Consider the following 21,978-nt stretch of genomic DNA (forward strand, 5'->3'; position numbering starts at 1 on the left):
CTTCGACTCCTCGATCCCTACACGACGACCTTCAAGTCAACACATAGCCAGTACAACCCTAAACAGGGTCAGTCCAAGACCAGTCAAAGTCAACTTCAAGTTGACCTGACTCGCCGAGTTGGGCCGTTAACTCGCCGAGTCCGTCACCCTTTACTCGTCCTTATCCATGACCCGACTCGTCGAGTTGGGCCGTCAACTCGACGAGTTCCTCCCTCACATGAACATCGCATGAAACTCATCCGACTCGCCGAGTTGATGAACAACTTGTCGAGTTCACCTTCATCTGATGAACAAGTTCTGTCCTCGACTCGCCGAGTTGATGAACAACTCATCGAGTTCATCTTCATCCTTAAGAATAATGCCTTGGACTCGCCGAGTCTGTTCTAGCACTCGTTGAGTCCCATGAACTCCAGGTCTAAAATCACGTCCAATACATTGGGTAACTCTTCCTGTCCGATTACAACCCTTCTAACACTCAACTGGGTTCCTTTGACTCTCAACAGATATGGGGCTCAAAGCCTCGGACTCGTCGAGTCCAAGAACGGACTCGCCGATTCAGTCATGTCCACACTCTAAATCCTTGAATTCTGATGTACAACCTTTGATCAAAAGATAGATCCAAGCTTCTATAATCGATCTAGCATGTAAAGTTACAAACTTTACGTGCTTGCATGGGACTTTGAGCTCAAAAAGACATAAAACAAGCTCTTAAGATGCATGGGGCCTTTCATGGGTGCAAAAGCAGTCCCCAACTGCCTTGTGACTCCTTTAATGACGTGATTCCGAAGCTCTAACCCCCAACCATGTTTGCAAACATGGTTGGCCATCAAAAGTGGCTTATAAAAGCCCTAAATCTCCCCAAAAAGGGATCTAACAAATGAAAGAGCAAGGTTACAGCTTTTTACCTTCAATGAACTGTAGAAGGTGCACAAACTCGGGTTCCCTTGGTCTTTACTTGCTTCCTCAAGCCTTTCTCCTTCCTTCTTAAGACCACAAGCACCAAAATCCACCAACAAGGCTTAGATTGCTTCAATAACGGCTAGGGTTTCAATGAGAAGTGTTCTGGGAGCATAAGGGACGTTGTGGCCGACATAACATTGTTTAAATAGGGTGCAAACCCTCGGATTAGGGTTTTTGTCCAGTCAGAGTCTACTCGTCGAGTCCGGGACCCGACTCGACGAGTTCATCACTTAAATCCTGCGCCTCATCCCGCTTTTACTCGGCGAGTTGGTCCTTCAACTCGTCGAGTCCAAGGCCAAAAATGCAAAAATACTTAAATAAAAATACATACCAAGAACCAGGTGCTACAAATCTCCCCCACTTATTTTAGACTTCGTCCTCGAAGTCTGCTGCTCGATCCTGGAACAGCTCTGGGTAATGCTCCATCATCTCATCCACCGGCTCCCAAGTCCATTCCAAGCCCTTCCGGTGCTGCCATTGCACCTTTACCAGCTCAACCCTCTTGTTCCTCAGATCCTTCGACTTCCGGTCAAGGATTGCTACATGTCACTCAATGTAATTCAGGCTGTCATCGACCTGAATATCCTCTAAGGGTACTACTGCTGAGTCGTCCACCAGGCACTTCCGCAGCTGAGAGAAGTGGAAAGTGCTGTGGATCTGACTGAGTTCGGCTGGCAGATCCAACCTATAAGCCACCTTGCCCACCCGGGCTATAACCCTGAAGGGTTCAATATACCTGGGACCCAACTTGCCCCGCTTCCTGAATCGGATGACGCCCTTCCATGGCGACACCTTCAGGAGAACCATATCCCCGACCTGAAACTCCAGGTCCGATCGGTGCTTGTTGGCGTAACTTTTCTGCCGATTCTGAGCGGTCTGAAGCCTGCTCCTGACCTGCTGGATCCGTTCGGTCGTCTTGAGCACTATATCGGTGCTCCCCATGACCCTCTGGCCAACCTCGCCCCAGCATATCGGGGTCCTGCACTTCCTCCCGTACAACATCTCGAAGGGAGGTCGATCGATACTCGCATGATAGCTATTATTATACGAGAACTCCGTCAACGGAAGGTAGGTATCCCAGCTACATCCGAAGTCTAAAACACATGCCCGCAACATATCCTCTAGCGTCTAGATGGTCCGCTCGCTCTGACCATCCGTCTGCGGGTGAAAAGCGGTGCTGAAATGCAGACGAGTACCCAGCTCGCCATGAAACTTCTTCCAAAACCTGGAAGTGAACCGTACATCCCTGTCGGAAATAACTGAAAGTGGCACCCCGTGCCGCGACACCACCTCCCTGATATAGATGTCGGTCAACTTCTCGGCCAAGATACTCTCTGGAATCGGAATAAAATGAGCGTTCTTGGTCAATCGATCGACGATGACCCAAATCGAATCCACCCCTCGCGCGGTCCTGGGAAGCTTTGTGATAAAATCCATCTTGGTCAATCGATCGACGATCGACGATGACCCAATCGATCGACGAGTTCATCACTTAAATCCCGCGCCTCATCCCGCTTTTACTCGGCAAGTTGGTCCTTCAACTCGCCGAGTCCAAGGCCAAAAATGCAAAAATACTTAAATAGAAATACATACCAAGAGCCAGGTGCTACATCCACAGAGTTAGGGCCAGTGGGCCCACAGAGTTATAGCCTCGAGTGGCTAATATGTGTTATATGTGCTATTTTGGGGAACTCACTAAGCTTCGTGCTTACCATGTTATATGTTATGTGTTTCAGGTATCTCAGAGTATCGCGGGAAGGCACCGGCTTGATTGTACACACCAGAGAAAGAGTAACGTTTTGAGGATCCTGGCTTATTAATGGAGTTGTGTTTTGTAATTTGAATAAACGAGATTTCTATACAATATGTTACGAAAAGTATACGATTTTAAAATGAAAATTTTGTTTGGAAAATTACGGTGTTACAAGTTGGTATCAGAGCCTTGGTTTGAGGGATTCGGATGCACCTTCGGGTAGATCTGGACTCAAACTGAGGATTTGAGAAAAATTTTCAAGGAAATGATTTTTCTAAAACAAGCAAGAGTTTCTAAAAGAGTACGAGTTGGAGCAGTGTGTACAATCAGCCAGAGCCCGAACGGTGATTTCCCAAAATACCCTTACGTTTGTATTATGAGATATTTATGAGATATGCTATGAGATATTATGCATGCTAGCTATAGGCTAGGTATTTCATATGTTAGGACTAAAGTAGCCTGATTTGTGATGCCTTAGCCTAGGAGTTATTGTTATTTGTGATGTGCTTTCGAGCATGTGTTGAGTAAGAGTATCCAGCAGGAATCCTCTAGAGAGGGATTTGAGTAGAGGAGTAATCTAGGAGAGATACCTAGATGATCATTTGAGGAGTCTACTGAGAGAGTAGTCAGACGCCCGCGTGGGGTAAAGTTGCTTGAGTTCGGTGGTATCCTTTGAGTATGAGGAGAGCAAGTGGGTAATAACCTAGAGTGGTTTTGCATGTTGGTAGAGATTATTCGATGCCCGAATGCTGCTTGCTTCGTGCTTTGTGGAACTCTTGATGATGAGAGTCAGGTACTAAGTGAATATGACGATATTCAGGAGGTAGATGGCTGGCGTCATAAGGAGTTCTTCAACAGCTGATGGCGGAGAAGTATGAGAATATAGGAAGAGCCTAGGAAAGGGTAACCCTAGTCAGATGAGTATGCTGACAGAGTTGGATATTTCGCAAGAGGAGCGAACACGCATGACGGGGCTGGTGATTGAGAAGGTCGAGCAGCTACTTAGGAACTCGGGGATGGTCCGTGTGGAAAGTATGGGTAGATGTGGCAGGTAGTATGGGCCCGTACTACTGAAAGCAGAGGACCCATACTCGATACAGGGAACATTCCGGAGGTTTTAAGTAGCAGATCGAGAGGTGATTTCATGGTTTGAGTACCATGATTTGTAGCAGATCGAGAGGTGATTTTATGGTTTGAGTACCATGATTTGTAGCAGATCGAGAGGTGATTTCATGGTTGAGTACCATGATTTGTAGCAGATCGAGAGGTGATTTCATGGTTTGAGTACCATGATTTGTAGCAGACCGAGAGGTGATTTCATGGTTCGAGTACCATGATTTGTAGCAGATCGAGAGGTGATGTCATGGGTCGAGTACCATGACTCGTAGTGGATTGAGAAGAGATAACATGGTTCGGGTACCATGATTCATAGCAGATCGAGAGGTGGCCACATGGTTCGAGTACCATGACCCGTGGCGGTTAGTGTTACTGGTTCTACCAGTTATTCCGTTGAAATTGGTTAGACTGAGATCAGATGTGAAAGAGTATGGGGACAGAGGGCCATTATGAACGAGTTTAGTGGAGCATCCCTTGAGAGGGAAACCGAGTTAGCTCTGAGGGATTGTTGGTGAGATGCCAATTGGAGTCGCAAGACTCAAGAATGAGTAGAGATGGCGGTTATGGAGGATTACGGCATGAGTTGAGCAATCAGCCGATAGTGGAGATGTCACCTTCTGTGACATGGATGGTATTATTTCCGTTTCCTGTGGGAAACATAAGAGGTGTTGAGAATTCGGTTTCCGAGCTTGGGGGTAGAACCCTGCGGGTTAGCATTGATGGCGACCTTCCATCAGAGTATTTGGGCAGTATGTCTGCCGAGAGGTAATGTTAGAGCAAGAGCAGGTTGTCAGCAGGGACTGAGATGGTTAAGGACCAGGATACACCCTATTTGAGCATAGTAGGGCATGTATTAGCTGCAGCGGCAGACGATCAAGAAGAGGATATTGGGGCGGTGGCTCTTATTGTCTATGATGAGTATTGAGTGTGGTAATGAGGACTCCACTCTTATTACAACCCACGTGATGGAACGTTGGTTGAAGAGTCGAGGATGAGGAATATGATAGTTCATTATTTTCAGACTGAAAGTCAGGGCTACGACTGGACAGTTGAGATGTCTGGTAGTGGGATAGTACGAGGTTCGGAATGACTAGAGGTAGTCATGATGAGAGGTTTCTGAGGACTTCATCGGAGATTCGGGGTATTTGGAATTGCTCGATCCCCATCGGGGAGATCATCGAGCATTGCGTATCACCTTCCTGTAACATCCGGATTTCCAGGTATTATGTTTGATCATGTTTTCTTTTTGTAAAAGAGAGGGACTCGCCGAGTCGACGCTTGGACTCGTCGAGTAGGAGCGCGTTTGCTGACTGGATTAATGAGCGGACTCGACGAATCGGAAAGGGGGGACTCGACGAGTCCACGCTGTAGGTTGAAACCCTAATTCTCAGGGCCCGTGCCCTATTTAAAGGCCTTTATGGCCTCCATTTGCGGCCAATGCACCCCTGAGAAACCCTAGAGAGCAGAGAGAAAGCTTGTAGTGCAAGAGGAGGGCTAATTCATCATTCTAAGTGTGATTTTGCAAGAAAGAAGGAAGGAGGACAAACAAGGAAGATTGTGGAGCTCAGATCTATCACCCATTTGATAAGAAGAGGCTGCTAGAGGTACTAATCTGTGCTCAATCTCGTGTATTTGGTGATCTACTTGAATCTAGGGTTTTCTTATGCCTTCTTTGGCTTGGATTCGAAGTATGTGAGGTCCCAAGGTGGAGTTCTTCTTAGATCTGGACCTTAAGAGGTCCAGAGAGTCCTATCTACCTTGCTTTTTGCTATTCCATTAGAGATATGACCCTAGGTTGCCATTCTAGAGGTTATTTCACCCAAAGGAGCTTTATGGACATTGCATGAGTGTAAAGGTCGGACCTTTACCTGATTATAGTGGTTGGGAAGGCCAGATCTATAGGTTAGAGAAGTAGATCTGACATCAGAAGGTCATTTCAGTGTTGCCATGGATGCAACTCGCCGAGTCCATAATAGGACTCGACGAGTCGAGTCGGGGTTGCCCCGCGATTCGTGACAGGTGTAACCCATCGAGTGGGACGATGACTCGACGAGCCAAGAGAGGCTAGAAGGATTCAGAGAACCCGCATGGACTCGCCGAGTCGCCCTTGTGCACTCGACGATTCGGGTCAAAGTTTGACCGTTGACTTTTGTTGACTTTAGGGTTCTGGTCAAGACTGATTCAAGAGAGTTCAGAGAGGGGTAGAATGGCCTTCTACCCATTATGTAGAGATGAGGCCATGAGAGAATATTGATCGGGAATGTTATTTGAATAATAGGAGGAGGCTAGGTCGGGACGTTGAGCACGAGAGTTTATCCGACTTCATTGAGGTGAGTCTTGTCACTATACTGTACCTGGAAGGGTACCTATGTGTGACCGGAAGGTCTTATATGCTATGAGATGTATGAGATGTATGTTGTTATGTGATATGTATGTGTTATGTATGTTATGTACGATAAGGACCGGAAGGTCAAGATGATATGGACCGGAAGGTCAAGAGGTTACGGACCGGAAGGTCGATACGGGTAGGACCGAAAGGTCTACCGGGATTCGGGACGGAAGTCCCCTGAGACACATGGATCGGAAGATCCTACAGAGTTATGGCCTGGAAAGGCGTATGTGTTGTATGTGGTATTTTGGGGAACTCACTAAGCATTTATGCTTACAGTTGTTGTGTTATGTGTTTCAGGTACTAGCGAGGATCGCGGGAAGGCGCCGACATGATCCGTACACACTCATAGAGATTATGTTTTGAGATTCTGGGTTTAGTTTGTTATTATGACAGTGGATACAGTTTGCTTGATATTGTTTTGATGAATAAAAGTATGTTTTAAAAATGAAAAATTGTTTTGGAAATTTATGTTGTTACACTTCCAAGAGTAGGTGCGATGTTAGTGGTAAAAACAGTCTGTGGGTTAGATTGTTGGCGAACCAATTGGTGATAGTTCGAACCCTGAGTGGGGGAGAACCGGGTACTTTTGAGGAGATCCGAGATTTGTTCAATAGCGGTTAGAGAACTGGATAGAGAGGCCTGCGGTGCGGATTCCTAAAGACCAGGGTTTTTGGTGGTCAAGGAGAGGTGCAGAGTGAAATAGTGCATGTGGAACGTGTTTGAGAAAGGATGAGTGTCTCCACGGCAAGTGGCCGTTGATCGGAGACCTTGTGGTGGTTAGGAATCCTTGAAGGTTAAAATGGTGAATTCGAGGTGGTTGGCTTGTGAGGTTAGTTCGGCGGTTGAGAATTTCTGGTTCAGAGTATGGGCTATTATATGCAGTATGGGAAGGGAAGAAGTTGATTGGGCAACCAACTTCAGGGTCGTTATGAGTATTCTTGCATGAGTTTTGAGCAATAGAGGAGGAAGTTTCGGATTGTCATCTTCGTGTTCTGAGTCGTTGGTAAATTCTCCGTGTTTTAATTTGGGAGATGGAGTATTCCGGGGTTACAAGAGACACGAGAGAAAGACCGGTTGTGAGATTCCGAGGAAGCAATGCGATATCTGAGTATAGGATCAGTGGTAGAGTCAAGACACTGCGAAGCGTGTGATTGTATTCCGGGGTATCCGAGTTCAATGTCCTAAATCTCGGATTATTTTGAGTTTGAGTTTAAGGTGACGAGTGGTGTATCAAGTGTCTATGGTTCCGGTGGGGGGCCGTAGTACTCACTATTTAGTGAGAGGTTGTGGTGATGCTATGGGGAGCCATAGTACTCACTATTCAGTGAGAGGTCGTTGTGATACTGCGGGGAGCCGTAGTACCCACTAGTCAGCTTAGTCAGCGAGAGAATGTTGTGATGAAGTGCTCTCTGATCAGAGCTTGACGCAGAAGAGTTTTAGGCTTGGGTAGCCCTAATATTTGAGTGTGTGGAAGCTTGGGGTCGAACCAGGGGCGAGACTGGGGTCTCCATGTTTGTCGGAAGTCGTTATATTCTGAATTGAGTAGTGGTTTTCGTGGCCAAAGAGAAGTGGATCAGTGAGGTTCGTATGGGTTGCGGGTCATGAGTCATGAGCTGAGTGGTTCGTTGGGGCAAGTGGTTCCAGCTGTGGGTCAGATCGAACTCACGAGTTTGAGTTTGGCTCTGGTAGTGCGTTGAGTAGGCAGAATGAGATTCCGGATTCAGAGCTGAATTTCATTTGGAAAAGGGTATTGCTCCTATCTGGTGCCTTAGACCTGAGTGGGTCAATTCGTTGGTGTGAGAAAACCGCAAAATGCATGGAACTAATGAGTAGTAGACGACAGAGGTCGAGATTGAAACGAATTCCGTATTCGCTTGAGGAAAAGCGAACTTCGTGACTTGTGTGTCACACTGGGCCGAGATAGCTAGTGTGGGAATGAAGTCAGTGAGACATGTTGAGGTGTGCAATGGGTAACCTTTGGAGGTTCAACTGTGGAGTCAGAAGTTGACCTAGCGCTCAGTATTAAAAAGGGGTATGAAGAACGAAGCTGGGACTTGTGATTGTGATGTCTGAGGACACTTCTGAGCGAGCCTGGTTATTCTCTTGTGTCTGAAGGGCAGAGTGTTGAGGATTCTTTGTTCGGATGGGTTCTGATAGCAGTCTAGTGTATGATCCCTGGTGGGGTGTGGACCCTTCCGTTTCTTGGAGCGTGATTTGGATCATTAGCATGATGATATGAGTGAGCGGTAGCCGATTGTTGGATTTGGTCTTGTGAGAATCAGAGGATCAGTGAGTTATCAGGGTTTGATATTCGAGGAGCGAATATCATGGTGATCGCTTGGGTAGGCGGTCTGGCGGCGGGTCAGGCCACTAGAGCTTCCAGATAGTGGGAAGGAGTATATTAGCGACGGAAGAGTTGGTTCAGTTCTGGTCTTGGGAGTTTTGTGTGGTTTCGGGTGTCCATAGAGAAAGATATCGGTGTAGTATGAGATCCTTTCGGTAGTGCCTTTTTGGGTTGGTGATTTCATTATGTGAGTGGTTAAGGAGTGATTTCGAGGGCGAAATCTAATTCAAGTGGGGGAGAATTGTAACATCCGGATTTCCAGGGACATTATCGTGTATGTTAATCTTGACATTTGAGGAGGGACTCGACGAGTTGAGGGTCCAACTCGCCGAGTCGAGTCGAGTTGATCGCGTGAATTTAATGAAGGACTCGACGAGTCCAAGGAGGGACTCGCCGAGTAGGTGCTGGGCAGAGAAACCCTAATTTCCCGGGTTTGAGACCTATTTAAAGGAACTTATAGCCTCATTTGCGGCTACCCTTCCTTGAGAGCAAACCCTAAACGTGTATGGAGAGCCATGAGAGTCTTAGAAGCTAAAACTTGGAGTAAACTAGTGCATCTCTTGAGGAGAAGAGGAGATCACCCATCAAGGGAGCTAGAGAATCAGTGGATCTGGTGTAACTTCGTGCAAGGGCTTGAGTAAGAGGTAAAAGCTTTCACCTTTCTTGTTATTTGGCTTAGATCTTGTAGATATGGAAGATTAGGGTTTCTTCCACCATTGTTGGGACTTTGTATGCATAAGGTCTCTCATGAGGCCTAGACTTCAGATCTGGACCTTGTGAGGTCCAGAGAGTCCAAAGATTATAGCTTTAGTTAACCATAGAAGAGTTATTGTGGTTAATCATCCTTGTTAGAGTTATATTGGCATTATGAGCCTTATATGCCATGTTTAAACGTAAAGCTTGCAGCTTTACGTGACAATCGACCCTCAGGATGGTAGATCTAGTGTTTGGGGTGATGGATCTGCCTTAAATCGTCTGAATGAACATTTTGTCTGAATGAACTCGCCGAGTCGATGAGCCGACTCGACGAGTTGGTTAGGGTTTGTCCCGAGGAACCGAATCAGGCGATAGCTCGACGAGTTGGGGGTCAACTCGACGAGCTGAGCTGGACTGTCACGAGATTTTTGAGGAAAGTAAGTGGACTCGATGAGTCGCAAGGGTGCACTCGGCGATTCGGGTCAAACATGGATTGTTGACTCGAGTTTGACTTCTGTTGACTTTGGGGCTTTGATCAACATAAGTAGTAGCGACCATGGAGGGGTAAAATGGTCTTTTATCCACTTCAAAGAGTTAAAGAGAGGAAGAATAGCCTTCGGTCATTAGAGTTGTGATTAGAGTATCACTTAGAGATATTCATCCCTTGTGTTAGGTGGAGGCTAGTTCGAAATCCGGGAGTGGGATCTTTACTTGCTGCTGGTCAGGTGAGTCTTCTCACTATACTTTACCATGAGTGGTAATTAGAGTTATGTGACAGAGTATATTGTATGCTATGTATGTGATGTGCTGCACTGCATTATTTCTATGTGATTTATGCTGTGTGTATTCCAGAGTTTACAGAGTTAGGACCGGAAGGTCCATAGAGTTAGGACCGGAGGGTCCACAGAGTTAGGACCAGAGGGTTCACAGAGTTAGGGCCAGTGGGCCCACAGAGTTATAGTCTCGAGTGGCTAATATGTGTTATATGTGGTATTTTGGGGAACTCACTAAGCTTCGTGTTTACCGTGTTATATGTTATGTGTTTCAGGTATCTCAGAGGATCGCGGGAAGACACCGGCTTGATTGTACACACCAGAGAAAGAGTCACGTTTTGAGGATCCTGGCTTATTAATGGAGTTGTGTTTTGTAATTTGAATAAACGAGATTTCTATACAATATGTTACGAAAAGTATGCGATTTTAAAATGAAAATTTTGTTTGGAAAATTACGGTGTTACAGTGTGTATTCTAGAGTTTACAGAGTTAGGACCAGAGGGTCCACAGAGTTAGGGCCAGTGGGCCCACAGAGTTATAGCCTCTAGTGGCTAATATGTGTTATATGTGGTATTTTGGGGAACTCACTAAACATTTATGCTTATAGTGTTTTGTGTTATGTGTTTCAGGTACCAGTGAGGATCGCGGGAAGGCGTCGGCATGATCAGTACACACTATTGGAGTTTTATACATTTTGATCTTGGGATGTGTTTTTATGGATTTGAGATGTGATACATTGAGATTTGAGAATATTTGTGAATGAAATTATGTTTTTAAAAGTGAAAAATTGTTTGAAAAATTACGGTGTTACAGCGGGTGATGGTGATGGTGGTGGGTGGGGTTGGTGGTGGCGGGTGGTGGTGATGGGTGGTGGTGGTGATGGGTGGTGGTGGTGATGGGTGGTGGTGGTGGATGATGGTCGTGGTTGGCGGTGGCGGATGGTGGGGATGATGTTGGGTGGTGGTTTTCGTTGGTGGTGGGTGAGGGTGGTGGTGATGGGTGGTGGAGGTGGGTGGCGGTGACGGGTGGTGGTGGTGGATGGTATTGTTTGGTGGTGAGTGGTGTTGGGTAGTGAGTTTTTTTAAATTTTTTTATTTATTTCTTGGTTTATATTAATATTATATGATGATTTTAATTTTAAAAAACTGTGTGGTCAAAATTTGTTCTCAAATGTTCTTGCAATAAGAAATGTTATCGATTGAACGCTCATATATATATATATATATATATATATATATATATATATATATATATATATATATATATATATAGGGAAAAGTTCAATAGAGAACCATAATTATTGGTTCTTCAAGGAACCAAATCTTTTTTTCAATTTCTAGAGCTTCTTCTTTATCGAAAAAAAATCTAAAAATATCTAAATTTATATATTAACATTGTGAATGTGAAAAATATTTTTCGGATTCACCGTGTGAATCCGGATTGACATTGTGAATTTTCAAAGATTCACATTGTGAATTTGACGTAAAAAAAATCGAATTTGATATCATTGGAAAAATGATAAAAAGTTATGAATTTCTGTATTTTTAGTTTTTTTTTTTGATAAAAAATAAGTTCTAAAAGTTGAAAAAAAGATTGGTTCCTTGGTTAATTATGGTTCTCTGGACACACGCGTAAATAGTAACACTTACTTATCTTTTGCATGGTTCAACTATTAGATTTTATTGTGTAGCTTTAAAATTTCTCATCAGTTTGCATTTATGTGGGTAATTGTTAGGAAAATGGGTTTAACCATTTTCCAAAATGGGTTTCGCCTAATTTTAAACACAAATTTTGAACCTTATCTAATGTCAAAATGGGCAAACAGTTATATATTTGTGCTCTATTATTTTATACATTTGTTTTGGTACATTAAACATCCAAAACGGACAATGGATTATTGGAAAATTAATCATCAAAGTATGGTGGGTAAAGGGGTTTAAAAGAGTTAAATTTAGTTTTGTAACCGATATCTTAATGGGTATTTCGGTTACAATATAATTTTAGTACCAAAATTAAACACAATTTTGGTTATAACTTTTGTGTTTATTATTGGTTTAATTCGGTAATTAAATCGTCGATTTTGTAATCACCATAAATTATGAATATGGTGATATTGTCAAATTTTCATTTATATAGAGCATTTTTATACACCGGAAAAGAGGGACCGAGAACTCTCTAATCATCTCCATCATATTGTTGGATTTTCTTGCTACAATGAAGGTAAATTTTGGACTTAGCTCGATTCAACGGTCTTGTAGAATCGTTTCGAATGTTGTATCTTAGGAATATAATGTTGCAGAAATTTGTTTGAAACAAAACGTGTTTGCGTATGCCTTAGTCAAAATGTACTCGACATATGGCTTAGATTTAGGTCGTATCGTTTGAATATATTTTTCCGTATTTCGGGTTACATCATTATGGTTTGGTTTACATTAATCGATAATATATTTTCTAACAAGATCAATTCCAAACACAATTTAAGCCAATATTTTGGTCACCACAATTTTAATATCAATCCCAAACAAATTTAACTAATGTTATAGTATATGCCAATAAAAAAAGCTTATAATGATTTCCAACTATCGCAAATTCCGATACAACACACTTACAATAATTTTCAAGCATCATGGAGGAACGGTTGAGGGAAAAATGAGATGACAGTTATGCAACCGCATGAACATTTGACAAGAACGTACTTGAATACGGTACTAGCATGTAGGCATGCAATAACACAATGTTGGGGTTGTAATTTTTATTATTTTGGTCTTATAATTTTTTATTATGAAAATGTAGTTTTTAAGTTTTATTATTGGTTTTATTTTTTTATGAGAATAATATATTTTAATTTTTTATTAAAAAAAAGTTATGTTAGAAGAATGGGAAAATGACTCAAGAGGATAACCAATTGTTGACTTTGTTCACATTTGTTCCCTTTCCTTTTTTGTACATAATATACCATTAAACTTGTTGTTTGTTTTCACATTAACCATTTTGCCCGACTATCACATGTGATATAAAAAAGTTATGGTCAACAAAAACAATAAGTTAGATGATATATTGCATACAACAAAAAAGGAAAGGAGCCTAATATAAACAAAATCAATAGTTGGTTATCCTCCTGAGTCATTTTCCTATTTATTCATTCTTAGTTAGGTATGAAGGACAACGTGACATACTATACAACCAAACCTTTAATCTGGATCAAGTCGCAATTGCTACTGAGGGTATTAAAATGCTCAACAAAACAATATGTTCCACAAAATTTTACATTAATCTTTATTTATACACTTGGATTTTCGTTTGATTTTAATTTTACCATGGATAAATAAATATAAACCATTATCTATATGAAATATTGTAGCTCTTGTCATAATATCAAATTACTTTTGTTGTTAGCGTCGTGTTGGATAATAGTTCAAAGCATGGAGGGTGGAGCTTTTTCTATCCTCTCGTTGGAAGTTGCTTCCTACCTCCATGAGGTAGTTGATTGATTATTATAGGAAACAATTTTTCCTGAATATGTCATATCATATTATATGTTTCTGAAACGTAAATATGTCTTAAAAGGCTACATATTTTGGTTTTGAATCAAATATTCTTATTTCAGTTATTGATTAATTTGTATTTACCAGATGTCGGCTCTGAACCCGATTTTAATGAAGAGCTTAACTTGCATTTAGCTCCCATTGAGTATGCAATACCATCCCCCATTGTTAAGATTAGTATTCTAAGATTTTAAAATTTTTTAGTATGCAGATTAGTTAAGAGCATTTTTTTTTGTCATTTTATCTAATGTTTTACAGGTCAATGATGAATTTGGTTTGCCTCAAGTCCCCCGCACATCTTTACATGGTTAGGGATAACATAAGTCCATAACTTCGATATGACTCAACATGTCTACTCATTGTTCTTTGCATTTCACTACATATCTTGCATAACTTTTAAACTATTGCTTGTATTCTTTTTAGTTGATTTACATTTTGAATTTTTTTACCTATTAGATCCTATGTTAAAACTATACATGCTTAAAATTTTGGGAAATTGACTCATGAGGGTAACCAATGGTTGATTTTGTTCATATTTGGTCTCTTTTTTTTATACGTAATATACTATCTAACTTGTTGTTTGTGTTCATCATAACCCTTTTCCTAAGCAGTTATCGCGGTCAAAATTTCAATAGCGGTCACATGCCGCTATTTGAGATTGCGGTTATCGCGGTGGTATAGCGGTGATATAGCGGGTTTTTAATATTACATATAATTTTTAATTCTATATTATATTTATATAGAATTTATATATTTGAGTATTAATATTATAAGTCTATATAGAATTAATATCATCAAACCTAAAAATTCATATAAAAACATAACATAATATTCTATTATAGTAATATGGAAACTAGGTAGTGTCAAAGTGTCAAATAGAGTTTAGTTGTATTGCCCGGGTTCATATCATATTAGTAGGTCATGGTTGATTTAAGGAGTTAAGTCTCAAGTCGTAGCCTCATAGGTGTGGGTCGATTTAGAAAAAACATTAATGAAGTCCGACCATAGTAGCTCAAGTCGTCATGAGTACAGAAAGACATGAGAAAGAGAGTTGTTGGTAGACGTAGTTGCTGTGAATGCTTTTAATTATGTTAGTTGTTTGAGCTTTTTAAAATGAAAGTGTACTGATATCATTAAAACTAGTTTTTTATTGACAAAGTAATCAAATGGCTCAAAATGTGAACGAAAATGGAATAGCGCTCGTAGCGCCGCTATAACGGTTATTGAAATAGCGGTAAATAGCAGTGAATAGCGCCGCTAATAGCGTTACCACGAAATGAAAACGCTAAACTGAAAATAGCGGTTATTGACCTCCGCAAAACGCTATAGCACACAATTGATAGCTTAGCTCTTTTGATTAACTATAACATGTGATAGCCGGTCAAAAGGGTTATGGTGAATACAAACAACAAATTAAATAATATATTGCATATAAAAAAAGACCAAATATAAACAAAATCAATAATGGTTATCTTCCTAAGTCATTTTCCTTATAAGAAATATTAGAAATATGATCATTTTGGATGGTTAAGTTTTGGTTTAGGAATAAAGTGAAAAAAGAGAAAGGAAAAGATGTGGTGCTAACTCATAAAGCAGAAATAGTTATGGACAAAGGTATGAAAAAATGACATCATCCATTATAGTAAACGTCACTTATATAAAACACTTCAAAATAAAATCCGTTCCACATGCGTCAACAACAACAGAGGTGTTGCAATGGAATCAACTGTTTGTGGTGTTTGTAATACGATAGAAGAAACAGGTGACCATATCCTTGCAACGTGCACATTGGCGAGGAACGTATTGCGGATGATTCTTCACTGGTATGGATTACCGGAGACAGACTTTCATTATGTATCGGACATTCGGGCATCATTAATTATGCATCTAGATGGGGCAATTGTCCTAAGAAGAGAAGAAGATTAACTGCAATCTTATATGGGGCCATATGGTGTTTATGGAAAGCCCGAAATGATAGAATTTTTAATAAAATTGCGTTGAGTTTAGAGAGGATAGTGGGGGATGTAAAATCATTGACATATGTGTGGGTTAAACATAGGGGAGCCAATGATAGTATAGATTGGAGAGTATGGAGTTCTTCCCCTTTATTCTGTTGATATATTGTAAATTATCATCTCTACTAGCTACTTTCTAGTGGGGTTATTTTCTATTTAATTAATATATTGTTGGTTCAAAAAAAAACTATATATCCTAATAAATAAGAATGATTTTGCTATATGTCATCTTCTCATTCATTTTGACAATTATGATTTTCTAGATTTTTTTGAATTATTTAATATCCACTTATCATTTTTTTTATTAAAATTACATCTATTAAATGTCATCTCATATTAATTAATTTTATAAATATATTAATTAATGTACATAATAACTTTCTATTTATGAATTCCTCTTTTTATTAATGTATTAATTGATGTATATGTATATTAATGTAGATAGTACATTCCATTTGTAAATTGATACTAAGTAGTTTAATTAGTATAGATTAATTAAGAACAAATTACATAAATAGTCCATGCGGTTTTATAAATGTCACAAACTCAGTCGTTACTTATTTTTTTATTAACATGGTCTTTATGGTTACCAAAACCTGCATGAATGATTTTTTTTTTGCTCACACTGTTACTTTTGGTTCTTTTAATAAACTCGTATAATACACAGGTCTCACACCTAGTAAAGTAATAAGTTGTCAACGAAACCAAAACCCGTAGCATTAAATATAACAATGCCTTTCTTATCAATATATCGAATTGAAACAATGAACCCCACCATCTGGTCGGCACATGCATACCAACATAACATTTTATTTATTATTTTCTTTCGAACTTGCTCCCAAAACAATAACCACTTATATAACATAACAACTCAAAAACGAGTTATTATATAGTAACATAGTAATTATAAAGTAAGATTTGTAACATTTTCAGGATCATAACCCAAAATCATCTTCTAGCAATTAGGGATCGCAACACCACACTTTCTAGCAACTCGTCGAGCATTCTCAGGAGTAACATACTGGCGAAGTGTGGGGTTCCTCAGGTACCCACAAAAGCAAGGTTGTTGTTCCTTCACCTTATTGCAACAATCGCCGGAAGGTGGTTGAGGGGATGTGATTGCTCCGGCACACACCACAAGCTCCATGTAGTTGCAGTTTGCTGCCTCCATGACGGGGACTTGGCTTATAAGTACCACCATGAATGCACAAAGTACAACCACACAACATATCTTTGTCATCTTGGAAGTTTGACTGAATAATGTGAGTAAAGTGTATTGTGGTTTAAGCAAAGGATTGGCTGACAATTTATAGATGGAATGGAGTAGGTCTGTAGGTGTGGAATTTAATGCTTCGGTGACTCATGAGTCATGATTCACAAACGTTTTGTCATGTAGAAAATTTGTACTAGTTTAATGCACATACCGACCAAAGTAAATTATTCAGTCAAGATCGTTAGCTAGTATGGAAATTGTTGGAGAAACAGTCAATTAAATCACTTTTTTATAAAGATGTATTTGACATTTGATGTTGATGATATACAATGAATCTATTAAATAGAGATAGCATCTTGATTCTTGAAATATGAACCGGATAGCATCTTGAAATATGAACCAAGTAACAAAAGTATTTATTTTAGTCTAATAGTCTTAAGATCAAATTACTAAGATATGAAAATTATGTTTATTTGGTAATTTGATTCGTTTTAAGTTTTCAAAATAACCAAACTTGTTAAGTTTTATGAAAATGACCACACAAACTCCGTTTTTTTTAGGGGGCTATCTAATGTTTTATTTTTGTTTTTTTTTTCACAATTTATTTTTACATACTAATTTATATTTCGTTTTTACATGTTTTCCCACAATTTGTATTTACAACTCTTTATTTCACTATCATTTTTTACAACTTTATTTATTTACCTTCTTTCGCATGTCTTTTCACTATCCGTTTTTACAAATTTATATTAAGTTTTGTTTTTACTTCATTTTTTACTTCGTTGTGAAAAAAAAACATGTAAAACAAATAAATTATGACGTAAAAAAGAATTGCGAAAAATATGTAAGAATAAAGTGAAAAATTAATGAAGTTGTGAAAACGTATTGTGAAAAAAAAAACATGTAAGAAAGAAGTAACAAACATGAAGTTGTAAAAATCGAATTGTGAAAAAATATACAACTGACGAAAAAAAAGAAAGAAGTAACAACCATGAAGTTGTAAAAAACGAATTGTGAAAAAATATACAACTGACGAAAAAAAATGAAGCTGTAAAAAATTATGAAAAAACATATAAAAATTAAGTTGTAAAAACAAATATTGTGAAGAAAAATATGTAAAAAGCCGATGTTCTAAAAAGGGAGTATGAAAAACATATAAAAATGTAGTAAAAGATATAGTAAAAAATGAAGTTGTAAAAATCAATTGTGAAAAAACATGTATAACCGACGAAAAAAATGAAGCTGTAAAAAATTATGAAAAACATATAAAAATTAAGTTGTAAAAACTAATATTGTGAAGAAACATATGTAAAAGCCGACGTTCTAAAAACGGATTTATGAAAAACATATAAAAATCTAGTAAAAGATAAAGTAAAAAATGAAAAACGGACTATGAAAAACATATAAAAATATAGTAAAAGATAAAGTAAAAATATTAAGTTGTAAAAATAAATGGAGAAAAAACATATAACAGATCGTATAAAAAAAATCAACGAACCTTAGATAGCCAAAAAAATAACTTTAATGACTTAGAGAGGCAAAACAATATGGAACATACCATCACCCATTATTATGGGAGTGTATTGCAAAAGTATCCGTTAGCGCATGTAGCGGGAAGTTGTAGCTTTTATTTGTTAAATGAGTGTTTGACAAAAGTAGCTGAAAGCTTTTGAAATATATAAAATTACATAAAGAACAATTGATTAAAAATAAATAAATATATAAATATATTTTTAAGGGTAAATATAATTATGGAAATTGATTTTAAAAGCTCAGTAGCGTTTTGTTAAACGCTACATGAAATACTTTTTAGATTTGGAGCGTTTTATTTAAACTAAAAGCTAAACACTCGTACTGTCAAACGAAACTTTTTATTTAAATTAGAGGGTACATATAGAATTAACCATTATTAAATTTCCATATTCTAATAAAAGAATAAGTTTATTCTTTTTTTTGTTTCTTATTTAATGTCATGTCATTTGTCAACCTATTGATTCTCCATTTTAAATTTTAAATTTTAAATTTCTCACTCTAAATACATTAAATTAATAATATTAGAATAAAATATAAAATAAAATTAATACAGATCATAAGGTCAAATATTTATTCAAATCAACGATTATAATTTTGTATAACTAAAAAAATATTTTTTAAATAATAAATTATTTAAAATAATTGATTAGTAATTTTGAGTTTTTACAATAAAAATTTAATTAATTTTATAATTATAGTTCTCACGTATTATAAACTAAAACTAATTCATAATAGGGGTTTTCTATAAGCACCCCTTTCCTTTTCCAATTCCATCCCTGATTTGACTTTTTGTCTTTTGTTGTTTTTTTTTATTGTTTAACTTATTTATTTATTTATTTATTTATTTATTATTATTATTATTATAAATTTCGCACAAAATTTTAACATTCGGACGACATTATAAATTCGAACGGCTTTATATCAAATCGGTTTTTAATTTTTTTTTATATTTTAATGTTAATATTATTATTGTTATTATTATTTTAAAAATTATTATTATTATTATTATTATTATGTTCGAAAATTATAATAATAATAACAATAATAATATTAATATTAAAATATAAAAAAATATTAAAAAGTCGATGTTATATAGCCGTTCGAATTTATAATGTCATCCGAATGTTAAAATTTTATGCGAAATTTATAATAATAATAATAATAATAATAATAATAATAAAGAGTTAAAAATAACAAAAAAAACAAGATAGTAAAAGCAAAAAACAAAAAAAAAGAAAAAAAATGATGTCAAATCAAATGTCAAAATTTTGATTTGATTGATTTAAGGGGTGTAAATGTGATTAGAGGGTACTTATAACACAACCCTTCATAATAACTAGACAAAATTGCAAAAATAGTTCCTATAGTATGTATTTTTTGGGGGTTTTAGTCCAAGCCACGAGTTTTTTTGGGTTGGTGGTCATTTTGAGCTAGTTTGCTTGCAGTTTTGGTCCCTGTCCAAACTAAAATGACTATTATACCCCTAATGAATTTAGTTTTCATTTTTTCTTTTACTTTTTAAAATTGATATTATTAATAAATATAAAAGTGGGCCCACTTCTCTCTTTTTTTCTCTCTCTCTCGTTTGTTCTTCAACCTCAAGAACACATACATACACATACCCACACAAAAAAATGGAAATAAGAAAAGAAAAATGATATCTTCCTCAACTTTGAGTTTATCTGGTGTCCCCCCACAATCAACCTAAGCAAACGAGCTACCGTCCACCACAACCTGATCATCGTAAGCTCAATAAAGGCAGCTCTCAGTTAATCTGATGGTATCGAGCTCGCGTAATCAGACCTGGATTGAAACTAAATCGACCGGTTCAATGACTACTCCTGCAAAACTAGATCGACCAGTTAATTCGAACATTGCTTGTTGGATCGTGGTTGCCCGTTCCTCACTTACTTGTTCTCCGGGGTAAGTTCATTGAATATATTAACTTCCATTGATTGTAGTTCATACTTCATTCATTCATAATCACATTTCATTTTTCAAAAAATAACCCAAAATCTCTTATCACGAATTCAGATTTGATGTTTTACAATTTGGAATCAGATTGAAGACGTAGAACAACATATGTTTACTTAATTGAATATTTGAAGACAAGGATGGATCCAACACATGTGCATAAAACAGATAAAAGAAGGGAAAACTAGTCTTGCACAACATATGTTCGATGAAATGCTCGAAAGAAAAATCTCATCTAAATCATACCATGAAACAGTTACAGAAAAAAGTCAAAATTGAGAACTGTGCGATGAACTTACAGTATGGGTTTTGAAATTTGAGAAATCCATTGGTGGGTAATTTGAAGTGTGATGATAAGGCAAAATTGAGAACTTTCCCTTTAATCGATTTGCAGGTTTGATGAGCGAGATGGAGAAGGGTGCGTGCCTGCGTGGGTTTGATGGGATTCACAGAGAAAACGAGGATTTATCTTCTTCTTTTTTATTTGCAGGTGTGATTATAATGCAACAAATAAGTGGTGGGTTTGGTGGGTTATGGCGGCTGTTCTCACCAGACGAAGGGGAGGTTGGTTAATAGCGATGAAGGATGTGAATGGAAGTGTTGAAGGGTTAGTTGTAATGGTTGACGAAGGAGGTTGAAATGTGACTTCAATCGTCACGTCATCCAAGTTATATTAGATGCTAAATGCTCGACTTTAGTCACTAATCCTAATATACAACCACTCACAAGTATGATCCCAAACTGACGATGCTAAGGTTCACAAATGAGAGAGAGAAACTCATAAATAATAAGATACTCATTAGTCATACAATCTATATGTAATTTTGGTAAATGGTGCTCTTACTTTCTTTTCCCCTTTCATAAAAAATTACATAATTAAATACTAGTAAACCATTGATATGCACACAAGGTGTTTGCATAAATGCTCTAGTGACATTTTGTCTTGTGATTTTTGTTTCTTGTAATTTTGCTTTCTGTGATTTGGTATTGTACATTTGAATGCTCTGTACAAAATATGGTTATAAACTTGATATTGATAGATGATTTTGTCTCTCTACTCTTGACTTGATGTTGTTTTGCGATACAATATGTTGTTATGTTGTAGCTTGTAGGTTAACTATCCACTTGGTTATCTCAAAAGTGCCACAGTCCATTTCAATTTAATTAGATGCACAATACTTAAACTAAGAGTCTAAGATACAAGCGTTCCATAAGATGATTTTTCACCAAAAAATATGGGCTACCCCTTACGAATATTCCTGGTTCCGCCTCTACGTGAAACAGCGTTAAGATGCGATGAACACCACTCCCCTTTCTCGTTAAGGGGGCGTTATGGTGGGTGTTATAACATGTTGACCATTTCCTACAATAATGTTATAACACCATGGGTATTGTGGCATGTGAGGAGATACCTCTTTGGTGCTATAACATGTTACACATACCGATTGTTCTAAACCAATTGCTAGTTGCCAACCTAACACCATCAAATTCTTGGAAAATTTCTTTTAAAACAAGTAAAATTCACTTTTAAGATGATTTTGTTATGTGGTCCATTCACCGTCATTCATAATGACACAAATCGATATTTGTCGATGTTTTCTTTTTAACATCCTATGAAAGCAATCAGAGTTTTCATCCTCCTCCACTGCCTATTTAATTTTCAT

General features: G+C 38.0%; 1 protein-coding gene across 4 annotated transcripts; it reads left to right on the top strand.

Moving 5' to 3' along the window:
• Positions 1-19,903: 19,903 nt before the first annotated feature.
• Positions 19,904-21,371, top strand: LOC145166853 (uncharacterized). 4 transcript variants are annotated; one of them, XM_079085906.1, is made up of 4 exons: positions 19,923-20,263; positions 20,375-20,614; positions 20,709-20,732; positions 20,805-21,371. In XM_079085906.1, exons 2-4 carry the CDS (start codon positions 20,523-20,525, stop codon positions 20,950-20,952), a joined length of 264 nt encoding a protein of 87 aa, XP_078942032.1. In that variant the 5' UTR covers positions 19,923-20,263; positions 20,375-20,522; the 3' UTR covers positions 20,953-21,371. The 4 variants fall into 4 exon arrangements, 3 of the variants coding, with proteins under 3 accessions (XP_078942032.1, XP_078942033.1, XP_078942031.1); XM_079085907.1 differs by having other exon boundaries at positions 20,402-20,614; XM_079085905.1 differs by lacking the exon at positions 20,375-20,614 and having other exon boundaries at positions 19,925-20,263.
• Positions 21,372-21,978: the final 607 nt, after the last annotated feature.

The sequence above is a fragment of the Lactuca virosa genome, chromosome 3 (assembly GCF_052849685.1).
Source record: "Lactuca virosa cultivar CGN04683 chromosome 3, Lactuca_virosa_CGN04683_v6, whole genome shotgun sequence".
NCBI classification, from domain to species: domain Eukaryota; kingdom Viridiplantae; phylum Streptophyta; class Magnoliopsida; order Asterales; family Asteraceae; genus Lactuca; species Lactuca virosa.